At 38.7% G+C, this 15,166-nt stretch overlaps 2 protein-coding genes across 3 annotated transcripts; both read left to right on the top strand.

Annotated features, from left to right (window-relative positions):
* The first annotated feature begins 399 nt into the window (after positions 1-399).
* LOC115175891 (major histocompatibility complex class I-related gene protein) lies at positions 400-11,765 on the top strand. 2 transcript variants are annotated; one of them, XM_029735510.1, is made up of 12 exons: positions 401-750; positions 2,519-2,791; positions 2,940-3,233; positions 3,394-3,678; positions 3,895-4,014; positions 4,297-4,350; positions 6,312-6,347; positions 6,993-7,031; positions 7,585-7,635; positions 8,440-8,478; positions 8,586-8,636; positions 11,302-11,765. In XM_029735510.1, exons 1-12 carry the CDS (start codon positions 696-698, stop codon positions 11,313-11,315), a joined length of 1,311 nt encoding a protein of 436 aa, XP_029591370.1. In that variant the 5' UTR covers positions 401-695; the 3' UTR covers positions 11,316-11,765. The 2 variants fall into 2 exon arrangements, with proteins under 2 accessions (XP_029591372.1, XP_029591370.1); XM_029735512.1 differs by lacking the exons at positions 7,585-7,635; positions 8,440-8,478 and having other exon boundaries at positions 400-750.
* A 995-nt stretch (positions 11,766-12,760) lies between these two features.
* Positions 12,761-14,160, top strand: LOC115176126 (class I histocompatibility antigen, F10 alpha chain-like). The gene is made up of 3 exons (XM_029735960.1): positions 12,761-12,768; positions 13,332-13,540; positions 13,721-14,160. The coding sequence occupies exons 1-3, from the start codon at positions 12,761-12,763 to the stop codon at positions 14,017-14,019; spliced, it is 516 nt and encodes a 171-aa protein (XP_029591820.1). The 3' UTR covers positions 14,020-14,160.
* Positions 14,161-15,166: the final 1,006 nt, after the last annotated feature.

Here is a 15,166-nt window from a genome sequence, read left to right as displayed (position 1 = left end):
AATTTGTTCTTAACTGACTTACCTAGTTAAATAAAGGTTAAATAAAAAATGTCATTTGTGCCTCGACATAATCCTGTCTCGGAGCTCTACGGACAATTCCTTCAACCTCATGACTTGGTTTTTGCTCTGACATGCACTGTCAACTTTGAGACCTTATATAGACAGGTGTGTGCCTTTCCAAATCATGTCCAATCAATTGAATTTACCGCAGGTGGACTCCTCTCAAGTTGTAGAAACATCTCAAGGATGATCAATGGCACATGAGCTCAATTTCGAGTCTCATAGCAAAGGGTCTGAATACTTACGTACATAAGATATTTCTGTTTCGATTTTTTTTATACATTTGCAAGAATAAAAAAAAATAACGATTTCACTGTCATTATCGGGTGTTGTGTGTGTAGAGTCATGGGGGGAATGATTTAATCAATTTTAGAATAAGGCTATAACGTAACAAAATGTGGAAAAGGTAAAGGATATGACTGACAATTGCTTATGAAGTACAGTCATATCAAAGAAAAGACTTTGGACTTTGTACCAACACCTGTTCCACTTTATGATCAGGCTCAACACAGGAGTTTCCTTGTTAGAAAAAGCTAAGAGCGCGCAGTCGTAGCACTGTGGGGGATTCTGAATTTGACACAGAATTTAGGATATTTGTATATTTTTGGGCAATTTACAATACATGAGGATTCGAAATGTATTTTGTCGTAGTTTTGCTCTTGTTTGGGACACTTTCAACGGTGAACAGTGGTAAGAATGATTTTACTTCTAGAAAATGTGTCATAAGTTAAAGTAAAAGCTCTTGGAAGAGCCATATATAGCCTACATTATTTTTCAAGTCAATAATAAACTTAAAAAGAACATTTCAGTGACTAGCCTATTATGTTGGTGGACTGAAGTTGATGTTTTGATATGTTGCTCCTTAAATATATATAAAAAAAGGATTATTCACCAACTTTCAAAATATATATATTTTTTTATGTTATGTTCATGTTATTGATGACGACTCCAACTTTTTGTTTAATGGTAGGCTAGTTATGTCAGCCCTTATATTGTGATGTTTCCTTGTTGCCGCTGACAAGTTCCATTGATTGCACACCTGAGAAAATGTTTTTTACCCAGCAACATGATAAGACAGTTTGATTGGTTGGAACTGCCAGGTGTCAGGTGATAAGGCTATACACACTCAACAAAAATATAAAGACAACATGTAAAGTCTTAGTCCCATGTTTCATGAGCTGAAATAAAAGATCCCAGAAAAGTTCAATATGCACAAAAAGGTTATTTCTCAAAAATGTTGACACAAATGTGTTTACATCCCTGTTAGTGAGCATTTCTACTTTGCCAAGATAATCCATCTACCTGATCGATCGGGCATATCTAGAAGCTGATTAAACAGCATGATCATTACACAGGTGCACCTGGTGCTGGGGACAATAAAAGGCCACTTTACAATGTGCAGCTTTGTCACACAACACAATGCCACAGATGTCTCACGTTGAGGGTACAATTGGCATACTGACTGCAGGACTGTCCACCAGAGCTGTTGCCAGAGAATTTCATGTTAATTTCTTGACCAAAAGCCGCCTCCAACGTCGTTTTAGAAAAATATGACAGTACGTCCAACCGGCCTCACAACCGCAGACCCTGTGTATTATTATATATGTTTTATTTTACCTTTATTTAACTAGGCAAGTCAGTTAAGAACAAATTCTTATTTACAATGACAGCCTAGGAACAGAGGGTTAACTGCCTTGTTCAGAGGCAGAACGACAGATTTTTACCTTGTCAGCTCAGGGATTTGAGCTAGCAACCTTTCGGTTACTAGTCCAACGCTCTAACCACTAGGCCCATGCCGCCCCAGGTAGGTAGCCTAGTGGTTAGAGCATCAGCAGTGTATGGCATCGTGTGGGCGAGATGTTCTGCTGACGTCAACGTTGTGAACAGAGTGCCCCATGGGGGCGGTGGGGTTATGGTATGGGCAGGCATAAGCTACGGATAACAAACACAATTGCATTTTATCGATGGCAATTTGAATGCACAAAGATACCGTGACGAGATCCTGAGGCCCATTGTCGTGCCATTCATCCGCTGCCATCACCTCATGTTTCAGCATGATAATGCACAGCCCCATGTTGCAAGGATCTGTACACAATTCTTGGAAGCTGAACATGTCCCAGTTCTTCCATAGCCTGCATACTCACCAGACATGTTTGGGATGCTCTGGATTGACGTGTACGACAGCGTGTTGCAGTTCCCGCCAATATCCTGCAACTTTGCACAGCCATTGAAGAGGAGTGGGACAACATTTCACAGGCCACAATCACCAGCTTGATCAACTTTATGCAAAGGACATGTGTCGCGTTGCATGAGGCAAATGGTGGTCACACCAGATACTGACTGGTTTTATGATCCATGCCCCTACCTTTTTTTTTGAATTCCCATCACTTCCTCAATTCTTTTCCATCTCTACTCAGGAGTTCTGACTAACCCATTTGCTCCCCTTTGTAACCATTAGAGATCCACTCGCTGAATTACATCTACACTGCCCTCTCAAAGCCAGTTGAATTGCCTGGTATCCATGAGTTCACTGCCATGGGTCTGATGAATGACAAACAGATCGACTACTATGACAGTGTGGATAAAAAGAAGATTCCCAAACAGGACTGGATGAGGGAGAAGCTGCCAGCAGACTACTGGGAAAAAGGCACTCAGTCACGCAAGAGCAAGGAGCAGTGGTTCAAAGTCAACGTCAACATCCTGATGGAACGCATGAGGCACAACGACACTGGTGAGAAACCACACCTGCATTTGTATCACTCTACATAGCCTACCGTAGATTAACTTCTAAGTATAATGCCAAAAAATGTATAAAAGACGTGACTTGACCATACCATAGGTAAGTCATTCCCTCCTGTTCTACTTGTTTTTCCTCTCAGGTGTCCATATCCTTCAGTGGAGGCATGGATGTGAGGTTGACACACAGCCAGACGGCACATTGAAATTCATAAAGGGCACTGACCAATACAGCTACGATGGTGACGACTTCCTGGCCTTTGATGATGTCACTATGCAGTGGGTGGCACCAGTTGATCAAGCTCTGCCGACTAAGAGGAAGTGGGACGGGGTGCAGATCCTCAACCAGTACACCAAGGGCTACCTGGAGAAGGAGTGTGTGGACTGGCTGTCCAAATTCATGGCATATGGGGACAAAGAATTAATTAGAGCTGACTGTGAGTACTGATGAAAGAGGCTAAAAAGCACTGTGAGTATTTAAAAAAAGCTAGCATTTGAATGGTGATCTGAACTTCAAATAGTGTAAATGTGGGTTACAGAAAAGGCATATTTGTACATGTGAAATCAGAAATAAATCACTCTTTCTTCCCTCTTTAGCCCCTCCAAAGGTCTATGCATTTGCTAAAAAAGCTAAAACTGCAGGACATATCCGACTGACCTGCATGGCCACAGGTTTCTATCCCAAAGATGTACTAATGCATATTAAGAAGAATGGCGTCCAATTGACCAAACAAGATGGAGTGCTGTCTGATGGAGTCTTACCCAATGATGACAAGACCTACCAGATCAGGATGAGTGTGCAGATTCCAGAGGCTGACAAGGAAACTTATGAATGCTATGTCAGCCATAGAATGTTGAAGGAGCCAATTGAGGTCAAATGGGGTAAAGTAGTCCTTATATTTAATATACCGGTGCTGTACATATTTTCAACAAACACGTTATTAGCTGTTATCAATTGTGGTAAAATCAGACGCTTATGAGTCTCTTATGAGATCATGAATGCAGATTATTAAAATGTGACTCCTGTTTTTTCAAGCTCATTGTATAAGATGTTATTGTTAATGGTGAATATGTACTCTTATCTTGTCTTCCATGCAGATGGAAAATGCTGTGATTGTAGCCAAGTCACAGTTGTTGTCATTGTTGCTGTTGTTGTGGTGGTCCTCCTGTTAGCCTTGGTTACCTCACTGTTGGTTCTTCGGAAGAAAGGCAAAATATGTAAGTTGCTCACATTGTGAATTAATTTCAAGTCTGTTATTTTTCTTCTTCTTATTGTTCTGTGAGATAAACTGAAGCGATTATGGTCATTTCTGAAGAGAGTAGGCATGTTGCAACCTTTTTTGACATCAGGGCATTACTTTAATTAAATCTCAAGTCAGGAGGTCAAACAAAGTTAAGTGTTGTACCCACGTGTTTCCACTGTTTCTTCCCAGTGTTTCTGATACTCATTTCATAAAAACCTGTTATATTTGGCATTAACACCTTGCACCATTGTTTTAGGTGCTGGTAATACAGGAGCTCTACCACCTACTGAGATCCAGGCCCCTCTAAATGGTACTGTTGATACAATGTCATTTTCCTTTCTTTAACAATTACATGTACAGTTGAAGTTGTACGTTTACATACACTTAAGTTGGAGTCATTAAAACTCATTTTTCATCCACTCCACAAATTTCTTGTTAACAAACTATAGTTTTGGCAAGTCGGTTAGGACATCTACTTTGTGCATGACACGAGTCATTTTTCCAACAATTGTTTACAGACAGATTATTGAAGTTATAATTAACTGTATCACAATTCCAGTGGGTCAAAAGTTTACATACACTAAGTTGACTGTGCCTTTAAACAGCTTGGAAAATTCCAGAAAATTATGTCGACATTAGAAGCATCTGACAGGCTAATTGACATAATTTGAGTCAATTGGAGGTGTACCTGTGGAATGATTTCAAGGCCTACCTTCAAACTCAGTGCCTCTTTGCTTGACATCATGGGAAAATCAAAAGTAATCAGCCAAGACCTCAGAAAGAAAACTGTAGACCTCCACGAGTCTGGTTCATCCTTGGGAGCAATTTCCAAATGGCTGAAGGTACCAAGTTCATCTGTACAAACAATAGTACGCAAGTATAAACACCATGGGACCAGATGTCATACCGCTGAGGAAGGAGACGCGTTCTGTCTCCTAGAGATGAACGTACTTTGGTGCGAAAAGTGCAAATCAATCCCAGAACAACAGCAAAGGACCTTGTGAAGATGCTGGAGGAAACAGGTACAAAAGTATCTATATCCACAGTAAAACGAGTCCTATATCGACATAACCTGAAAGGCCGCTCAGCAAGGAAGAAGCCACTACTCCAAAACCGGCATAAAAAAAGCCAGACTACGGTTTGCAACTGCACATGGGGACAAAGATCGTACTTTTGGTCTGATGAAACGAAAATAGAACTGTTTGGCCATAATGACCATTGTTGTGTTTGGAGGAAAAAGGGGGAGGCTTGCAAGCCGAAGAATACCATCCCAACCGTGAAGCACGCGGGTGGCAGCATCATGTTGTGGGGTGCTTTGCTGCAGGAGGGACTGGTGCACTTCACAAAATAGATGGCATCATGAGGTAGGAAAATGATGTGGACATATTAAAGCAACATCTCAAGACATCAGTCAGGAAGTTAAAGCTTGATCGCAAATGGGTCTTCCAAATGGACAATGACCCCAAACATACTTCCAAAGTTGTGGCAAAATTGCTTAAGGACAACAAAGTCAAGCTATTGGAGTGGCAATCACTAAGCCCTGACCTCAATCCCATAGATATTTTGTGGGCAGAACTGAAAAAGTGTGTGCAAGCAAGGAGGCCTACAAACCTGACTCAGTTACACCAGCTCTGTCAGGAGGAATGGGCCAAAATTCACCCAACTTATTGTGGGAAGCTTGTGGAAGGCTAACCGAAACGTTTGGCCCAAGTTAAACAATTAAGGCAATGCTACCAAATACTAATTGAGTGTATGTAAACTTCTGACCCACTGGGAATGTGATGAAAGAAATAAAAGCTGAAATAAATCATTCTCTCTACTATTATTCTGACATTTCACATTTTTAAAATAAAGTGGTGATCCTAACTGACCTAAGACAGGGAATATTTACTAGGATTAAATGTCAGGAATTGTGAAAAACTGAGTTTAAATGTATTTCGCTAAGGTGTATGTAAACTTCCGACTTCAACTGTATATCAGTAGCACAGCAATATCAAAGGTCTGGTAGGGATGTGTATAATGATGGGGCATCTTATGAGAGTTAATTGTAATGATTGAATTATGTCTTGTGAGGATTAATGACAGCCCCCCTAATCCTTGTTTTTACACATCAATCATGTTTATTAATCACATTCTGATGAGTAGTGTGGCCCCATATTGTCTATTTGTTGTTTTGGACAATGCCAATCAGTATATAGCAAAATGTTAATCAAACAGACTTAACTATAGACTTGCAGAGTTATTCTGTTCACATGACTCTGTTACTTTCAGGCAATGGAAATGGAGCGGCCATTTTGAGCATGCCTGGTAAGACTGGTCATATTATGTTTTACAGTTAAGGCTCCAATTTATTTCATACAACAGAGTGTAGATTATAATTACAATTAAGAATGACTGACTGAGAACATTGATTCCTGGTATTGTAAAAAAAAAAATACCTTCATGGAGTTAACGGTGAGTTTTACAAGGAACAATACAACAGGGCCTGTCATGTTTGCTTTTCGGTGCAAAAGTTGCTTTAATCACCTTTATCACAAGTCATGTGGTATATAGACTTGTAAAATGAGGACTGTGAGTCATAGTCAATAAAAGGTTTCTCAAGGAAGGGAACACCTAAAGAACAACTAGCAGTTAGACACTGAACAATTTGGGGAACAACATGACAAATGAATTCTAACTAACTAATTAATAATCTGTACTGAATTGGAGTATTATGACACTGACGTGAAATTTAAAGTCACATCTTCTATGTACTAGGCGGGTATTTTTCGAATCAGTCAAATTAGGAAGTGAATTAAATTCATACTTTTTAAATTGCCCATTGTGTGCTATGAGGATTTTTCAGTTAATTATTTTAATTTCAATTGGGAATATGCATGCCTATAGATGACCAATGATCATCACTGAATACTGTATATCTGTATCTAACTAATTGATTATATTCTATTTTAGTGACAATGGATAGCGCTAGCAGCACTTCCTCTGACTCTGGTAATGTTCTTCAAATGTATTGCCAGTTATTTTATCTTGTATTACTGTCACGGATGTCATAGGGTTGTGACCAAGACACAGCGGGAAAATGTACACTCATCTTCTTTTATTTAAGTGAAGAAGGAAAAAACGTATACAAAACGAACTTGACAGTCTTGTCAGGCACACATAGCTAAACAAGAACAATCTCCCACAAAATACTAACACAAACACATACCTATTTATAGGACCCTCAATCAGAGGCAACTAGAAAACACCTGCCTCCAATTGAGAGTCCAACCCCCAATTACCTTAACATAGAAATACAAATGACTAGACTAAACATAGAAATACATTAACATAGAACAGTTCCCAAAACCCAGAATAATAAATCGAACACCCAACTACTAACACAACCAGCCCGAACCACATAAAACAAATACCCCCTGCCACGTCCTGACCAAACTACAATAACAAATAACCCCTTTTACTGGTCAGGACGTGACAATTACTTACATAGACAGTGAATGCAGCTGAAACTAGGGAAGTGCTGATGTTAGTTCTGCTGTTCCAGGTCAAGGCAGCAATGAACGTCTAGAGAGGGAGGCAATGCTGACAAATGGAGGTAATATAATTGATCCTTTTTGACATTTCGTTAAATGATCTAACAATCATGGCCTCCCAATCACATTCTTGAAAGTTTCTGTTTTTTCTGGTGTTAATTGTTGTTGTATGTAATATTACATATCTGAGCACTTAACGGATTGGGTGCCAGCAGCCATACAATCCTGCATCCAACTACTGGCGCTTGCCCATTGACAGTACAAACCACGTACAGTATATTAACCAACATCCCCTAACATCATTTGAATTATAACATGAATTACTGGCATTAATATAAAATACGTCTTCATGGTGTTTTCTGAAGGCAAGAACAATACAACAAGGCCTGTCATGTTGACTTTTCAGTGTAAAGGTTGCTTTCATCACCTTTATCACAAATCATGTGGAATAATTATACACTTATAACATGAGAGGAGGACTGTGAGTCATAATCAAGAACAGGCTTCTCAAGGAGTTAAAAGCCGTTAGACACTGTGAACAACATGACAAATGAATTCTAACTAACTAATGAATGATCTGTACTGAGTAGGAATATTATGATACTGACGTGAAATGTAAAAAGGTAGGAAAGTAAATAGAACATATTTTAGAAGTCACATCTATCTACCAGGGTAGTTTTCAATTCTGTCAAATCAGGAAGTGAATTCAACCTATGAACTAGAAATAGCCCATTGTTTGTTATGAGGATGGATTTTTCAGTTCATTAATCTAATTTCAATTGGGAATATGCATGCCTATAGACGACCAATGATGATAACTGTATATCTGCATCTAGCTAAAGAGGGATTATATTCTCTTTTCCCAGTGACAACGGATGGCGCTAGCAGCACTTCCTCTGACTCTGGTAATGTTCTTCAAATGTATTGCCAGTTATTTTATCTTGTATTACTTACATAGACAGTGAATGCAGCTGAAACTATGGAAGTGCTGATGTTAGTTCTGCTGTTCCAGGTCAAGGCAGCAATGAACGTCTAGAGAGGGAGGCAATGCTGACAAATGAAGGTAATATAATTTGTCCTTCAAAAAAATAAGATGTATATATATATAATATATATATATATATATATATATATATATATATATATATATATATACACACACAGTACCAGTCAATAGTTTGGACACACCTACTCATTCAAGTGTTTTACTTTATTTTTACTATTTTCTACATTATAGAATAAAAGTGAAGACATCAAAACTGAGATAATACATATGGAATCATGTAGTAACCAAAAAAGTAGCAATTCCAGGTGACTACCTCATGAAGCTGGTTGAGAGAATGCCAAGAGTGTGCAAAGCTGTCATCAATGCAAAGGGTGGCTACTTTGAAGAATCTAAAATCTAAAATAAATTTTGATTTGTTAACACTTTTTTGGTTACTACATGATTCCATGTGTTATTTCATAGTTTTGATGTCTTCACTATTATTTTACAATGTAGAAAATAGTAAAAATTGAGGAAACACCCTTGAATGAGTAGGTGTGTACAAACTTTTGACTGGTACTGTATATATAATGTAATACAATCTCATTCTTGAAAGTTACTGTTTTTTTTCTGGTGTTAATTGTTGTTGAGTGTATTATTATGTATCTGAGCACTTAACAGATTTGGTGCCTCCAGCCATACCACCCTGCATCCAACTAGGCTACTGGCTCCTGCTAATTGACAGTACCATCCATATTAACTAACATGTCCAGTGAAAGTACAACCCATATTAACTAACATGTCCAGTGAAATTACAACCCATATTAACTAACATGTCCAATGAAAGTATAACCCATATATTAACTAACATCCTTTTACAAATATCAGCATCATGAGACTACATGGACATGTAATGCCAGTGATGTAATATACTTTAAAGTACTACTTAAGTCATTTTTTGTGATATCTGTACTTTACTATTTATATTTGACAACTTTATACTTTTACTCCACTACATTCCTAAAGAAAATAATATACTTTTTACTCCATACATTTTCCCTGACACCCAAAAGTACTTGTTACATTATGAATGCTAAGCAGGACAGGAAAATTGTCTAATTCACACACTTATCAAGAGAACATCCCTGGTCATCCCTACTGCCTCTTATCTGGCAGACTCACTTGAGGGTTGGAGCATGCCCCTGGCTATCCGTAAAAAAAAAATGTTTTTAAATGGTGCCTGGTGGGTTTGTTAATATAAGGAATTTAAAATGATTTATACTTTTACTTTTGATCCTTAAGTATATTTTAGAAATTACATTTACTTTTGATACTTATTAGTATATTGTGGCAGACCAGGGGGTTTGGTCAAGACGTTTACACAGACAGAGTATGACTAGCTCGGTTTCAAGGGTGTTTATTAAATAATAAATCAAAAGAAAAGGATAGGTCTCCCCCATGAGACCCTCTCCTGGATACCGTCTTCTGGGCTCCGGGTCTTGCTGTATCCTGTTTCGCACTCAAACTCCCTCGTTTCAGCTCGGGCACCGTCTCCAACTACACGGAAATCACCTTACTTCCCCCAGTCCTCCCCTGTGTGCTGCCCTTCTGGCAGCTTTATGGGGCTTGTACAGCTGGTGAGCAATCAGCCCTTGATTACTCACCAACTCCCCAATTAGTCCTGGGCAGAGAGTCCGTCGAGACCTGGCACGTCCAGCAGATAGAGCCATCGCCTCGTGATGTATACTCCATCTATCACCAGGCCTCAACGAGTCTCCCCCTCCCCCCTGACGAGTCTCCCCCCTCCACCTGCTGTACGCCACAATATTTAAAACCAAATACTTTTAGACTTTTACTCAAGTAGGATTTTACTGGGTGACTTTCACTTTTACTTTAGTCATTTTCTATTAAGGTATCTTTACTTTTACTCATGTATGACGATTGGGTACTTTTTCCACCACTGTGTAATACTAACTGCTCCGTTAATATGTTTGCTTAGGTGTAATTCTTAGTTATCTAAATTATTGTACACTGAACAAAAATGTACTGTAAACGCAACATGTAAAGTGCTGGTCCCATGTTTCATGAACTGACATTTTCCTTACTCACAAAATTATAATTTTTCTCAAATGTTGTGCACAATGTGCTTACATCCCTGTTAGTGAGAATGTTATCCTTTGTCAAGATAATCCATTCACCTGACAGGTGTGCCATATCAAGAAGCGGATGAAACAACATGATCATTTCACAGGTGGACCTTGTGCTGGGGACAATAAAAAGCCACTCTAAAATGTGCAGTTTTGTCACACAACACAATGCCACAGATGTCTCAAGTTTTGAGGGAGCGTGCAGTCGGCATGCTGACTTCAGAAATGTCCGCCAGAGCTGTTGTCAGAGAATTGAATGTTAATTTCTTTACCATAAGCCACCTCCAACGTTGTTTTAGAGAATTTGTCAGTACGTCCAAGCGGCCTCACAACCGCAGATCACGTGTATGGCATTCCCTGCCCAGTCATGGGAAATCCATAGATTAGGACCAAATGTATTTATTTTTATTTAAACTGACTGATTTTCTTATATGAACTTTAACACTTCAAAATCTTTACAATTGTTGCATGTTGCATTTATATTTTTGTTCAGTATATTATTGTCAGTAAGCATTCATACTGTTAGTGCAGCTGTAGCCGGAGAATAAAAAGCAAGCACCCATTCCCATAATGACTATCTCTCTCTATTCTTTCAGCCATTGGGGAGTGACTGACAACGCATTCAAATCCAGCAAAGAACGTGTGATTTTGTTTTGTTAATCAACAAATATTGTCAATCTAGATGTGGCCATTCCCAAGCATTAATAATTTTGATCAGATTGGCTTGGATATGAAAAACGTATTTATTAACATTTTGATCTTTTGAATATCGTAGTGGAATTCCTTGTTTGAATAAAATGTACCAAATTATTTTTCAACAAATAGATTGGTAAATCCATAAACATGTTGAACATTTTAATTTATTGGTATTGGAACCATTAGTCTATTTCTATTGTAGATTGAAATGATTGGTTTCTAGTTTAAAATAAATAAAAATGACACACACACACACACACACACACACTGAACTGCTTTTAAAATATGTTTTGTTTTTGTTTTTTATGGAAAGTATAATAAATAAATAATTAATAAAGGACTGCTTTGAACCAACAATACATTCCACATTTGACTGTTCCAATAATTATTGGACCCCTGTTGTGCTTTTGAGTCGTTATAATAATAAAAGATACCAATGAATAAAGGTAAGATTATGCGCATATTGCATGATGTAGGCCTAGCTACAATTACAGTTTACACAACCAACCAAACTTGTTTGACCACGTTCCATGCGGAAAGACTGGGGGTTCACTTGACAGAGAAAGTCAAGCTGCACTGTTGTCGGACTGCATCTCACGGGGGAATTTGACCCAGACCTTATTTAAGCTAGCCCTATTATTCTTATTATTGTTGTCATTATTGTTGCTAAAAGTGAAAGTAAAATGTTGTTTGGGCCAAGTTGCTACGTTTTCTTTTTGTTTTCATCTGGAGAAATGATTATTATTATAGAGGCACATTTCATGGATTCATGTTGAATTGTGTCATGTGAAAATGGAATGTTTTGTTAAATTATTTATTATTCTGTTGAATTATATCATTATTCTGAATGTGTTATTTATATCACGTTTCAGGTAAGACCCAGATGCAGACAACGTCGAAGTAACAACAGTTATTTAATCCAACAGGGGCAGGCAAAAGACAGGTCAAGGTCAGGCAGGGGTCAGTAATCCAGATAGGTGGGGCAAAGGTACAGGACAGCAGGCAGGTTCAGGGTCAACAGAGTGGTCAACACCAGGAAACCAGGAACAAACGAGAGACAGGAGCAGAGGGAAAACCGCTGGTAGGCTTGACGAAACAAAACGAACTGGCAACAGACAAACAAAGAACACAGGTATAAATACACAGGGGATAATGGGGAAGATGGGCGACACCTGGGGGGGTTGGAGACAATCACAAAGACTTAGTAACTACAATGTAGTTCTTAAAACTGTAAAGGTAATTGGGCTACAATGTTTATTTTGTACCTGTTGCTGCCAAGTGCCATTGACTGTACCTGACTGTAGACCTGTGAAAACCATCTCACCTGGAAACATAAAAGGACAGTTTGATTGTTTGGAGATGCTATGGTGCGACTAGCCTATAGAGTCGAATTTCGTTGAGCCAGGATCAGTTTTAGTTTGGTCTCTTTCAATAACCATTGCAGGCTAGGTGGTGAACAAAAATGTAAGGATTATTAAAGGAAAACTTGGTATTTGTTCCATTGACATAGTTTGAAAATGTTTTGCTTGTCAGCAATCAAGTTTTCAAGATATGTAACTTTCAAAATACAGAAATCATCCCCATATGATGCATGTTGAAATCTTGAGTGCTGACAAGCAAAACATTTTGAGACTATGTCAACAATGGACTAATGAAACAAATACCAAAATGTAGATTTGGGGTGGAATTGTCATTTTAAAACAGTAAATGCATTTTTATCACTCTACATAGCCTACTGTAGATATTTTAGTAAATCTTCTAAGTACAATACAAATGACAATTTACTTGACTCTAAGAACAATATCATACCATAGGTAATATATTCCCTCTCTTCTTCAACTTGTTTTTCTTCTCAGATAGCCATGCTTCCACAGAAGAACATGGATGTAAGATTGACCAACAGAGTGATGGTACATTGACATTCATGAAGGGCACTGACCAACAACAGCTATGATGGTGACGACTTCCTGGCCTTTGACGATGCCACTATGCAGTGGGTGGCACCAGTTGATCAAGCTCTGCCGACTAAGTGGAAGTGGGACAGGGTGCAGATCCTCAACCAGTACACCAAGGGCTACCTGGAGAAGGAGTGTGTGGACTGGGTTTCCAAATTCATGGTATATGGGGACAAAGAATTCTGTAGAGCTGACTGAGTACTTATGAAAGAGGCTAATAAGGACTGAGTATTTAAACAAACAAGCTAACAACTGAATGGTCATCTGAACTTCAAATAGTGAAAATGTGGATTACAGAAAGGCATATTTCTACCTGTGAGATCAGAAATAAAACACTCATGTTCCTGGTTTATTCCCTCTCTAGCCCCTCCAAAGATCTATGTTTTTGCTAATAAGGCCAAAACTGCAGGAAATGTCCACCTGACCTGCATGGCAACAGGTTTCTATCCCAAAGATGTGATAATTCATATTAAGAAGAATGGGGTCCATTTGACTGATAAAGATGGAGTGCAGTCTTCAGTAGTCATACCCAATGATGATGACGCCTACCAAATCAGGAAGAGTGTGGAGATCCAAGAGGCAGACACATCCAATTATAAATGCTATGTTCTCCATGGAACATTGCTGAAGCCAATTGTGGGAAAATGGGGTAAAGTATTCTAGTATTAGTATCAATGGCAGTAAAATCTGATGTTTCTTCGCTCTCACCGCAATGAGGTCATGAATATAGATTCTATTTCGGTTAGCCATCTATAAAAAATGTGACATAATAATATAATTCACCCCATTCATCAGTATTTAATATTCTAGTCAGGATCGAGGAGACTAGTCAGGATCAAGGGAAAGATGAACGGAGCAAAGTACAGAGAGATACTTGATGAAAACCCGCTCCAGAGCTCTCAGACCTCAGACTGGGGCGAAGGTTCACCTTCCAACAGGACAACAACCCTAAGCACACAGCCAAGACAACACAGGAGTGGCTTCGGGACAAGTCTCTGAATGTCCTTGAGTGGCCCAGCTAGAGCCCAGACTTGAACCCGATTGAACATCTCTGGAGAGACCTGAAAAAAGCTATGCAGCGACAGTCCCCATCCACCCTGACAGAGCTTGAGAGGATCTGCAGAGAAGAATGGGAGAAACTCCACAAATACAGGTGTGCCAAGCTTGTAGCATCATATCCAAGAAGACACGAGGCTGTAATCGCTGCAAAAGGTGCTTTAACAAAGTACTGAGTAAAGAGTCTGAATACTTATGTAAATGTTTTTATTTGTAATATATTTGCAAACATTTCTATGGCCTGTTTTTGCTTTGTCATTTTGGGGTTTTGTGTGTAGATTGATGAAGGAAAAAAACGATTTAATGAATTTTAGAATAAGGCTGTAACGTACATTTTTTGGGAAAAGTCAAGGGGTCTGAATGCTTTTCGAATGCACTGTATATCATTAATTTATAAGACCAAAAATGTATGTAGCAACTGCAGATTGCCCCTTTAATGAACCGCTCGACAACGCTGATATTCTGCGCTATGCATTGAATTGAGCCCTTAGTGTTCATGTTTAAAAAAGTGTCTAATAATGCTTTGCGCTTTCCAAAGACATTTTCTTTACCTCAACAAATCACATGGTAAACTTGATAACATGTGAATCTTAGTTCTTACATCAACACAATGAGTACGTTTACATGCACACTAATTGTTCCATAATGGCAGTTTGCCGATTATGACATTAGTCATGTAAACACATTACTCTGCTCATCTTAATTGGCATAAGGTCATAATCGAAGTAAGCACACGACAATTAAAACACCTGGT

This window comes from Salmo trutta, chromosome 36, assembly GCF_901001165.1.
Source record: "Salmo trutta chromosome 36, fSalTru1.1, whole genome shotgun sequence".
Lineage (NCBI taxonomy): Eukaryota > Metazoa > Chordata > Actinopteri > Salmoniformes > Salmonidae > Salmo > Salmo trutta.
The sequence above is the reverse complement of the archived record's forward strand: the minus strand, read 5'-3'. Positions and strand labels throughout refer to the sequence as shown.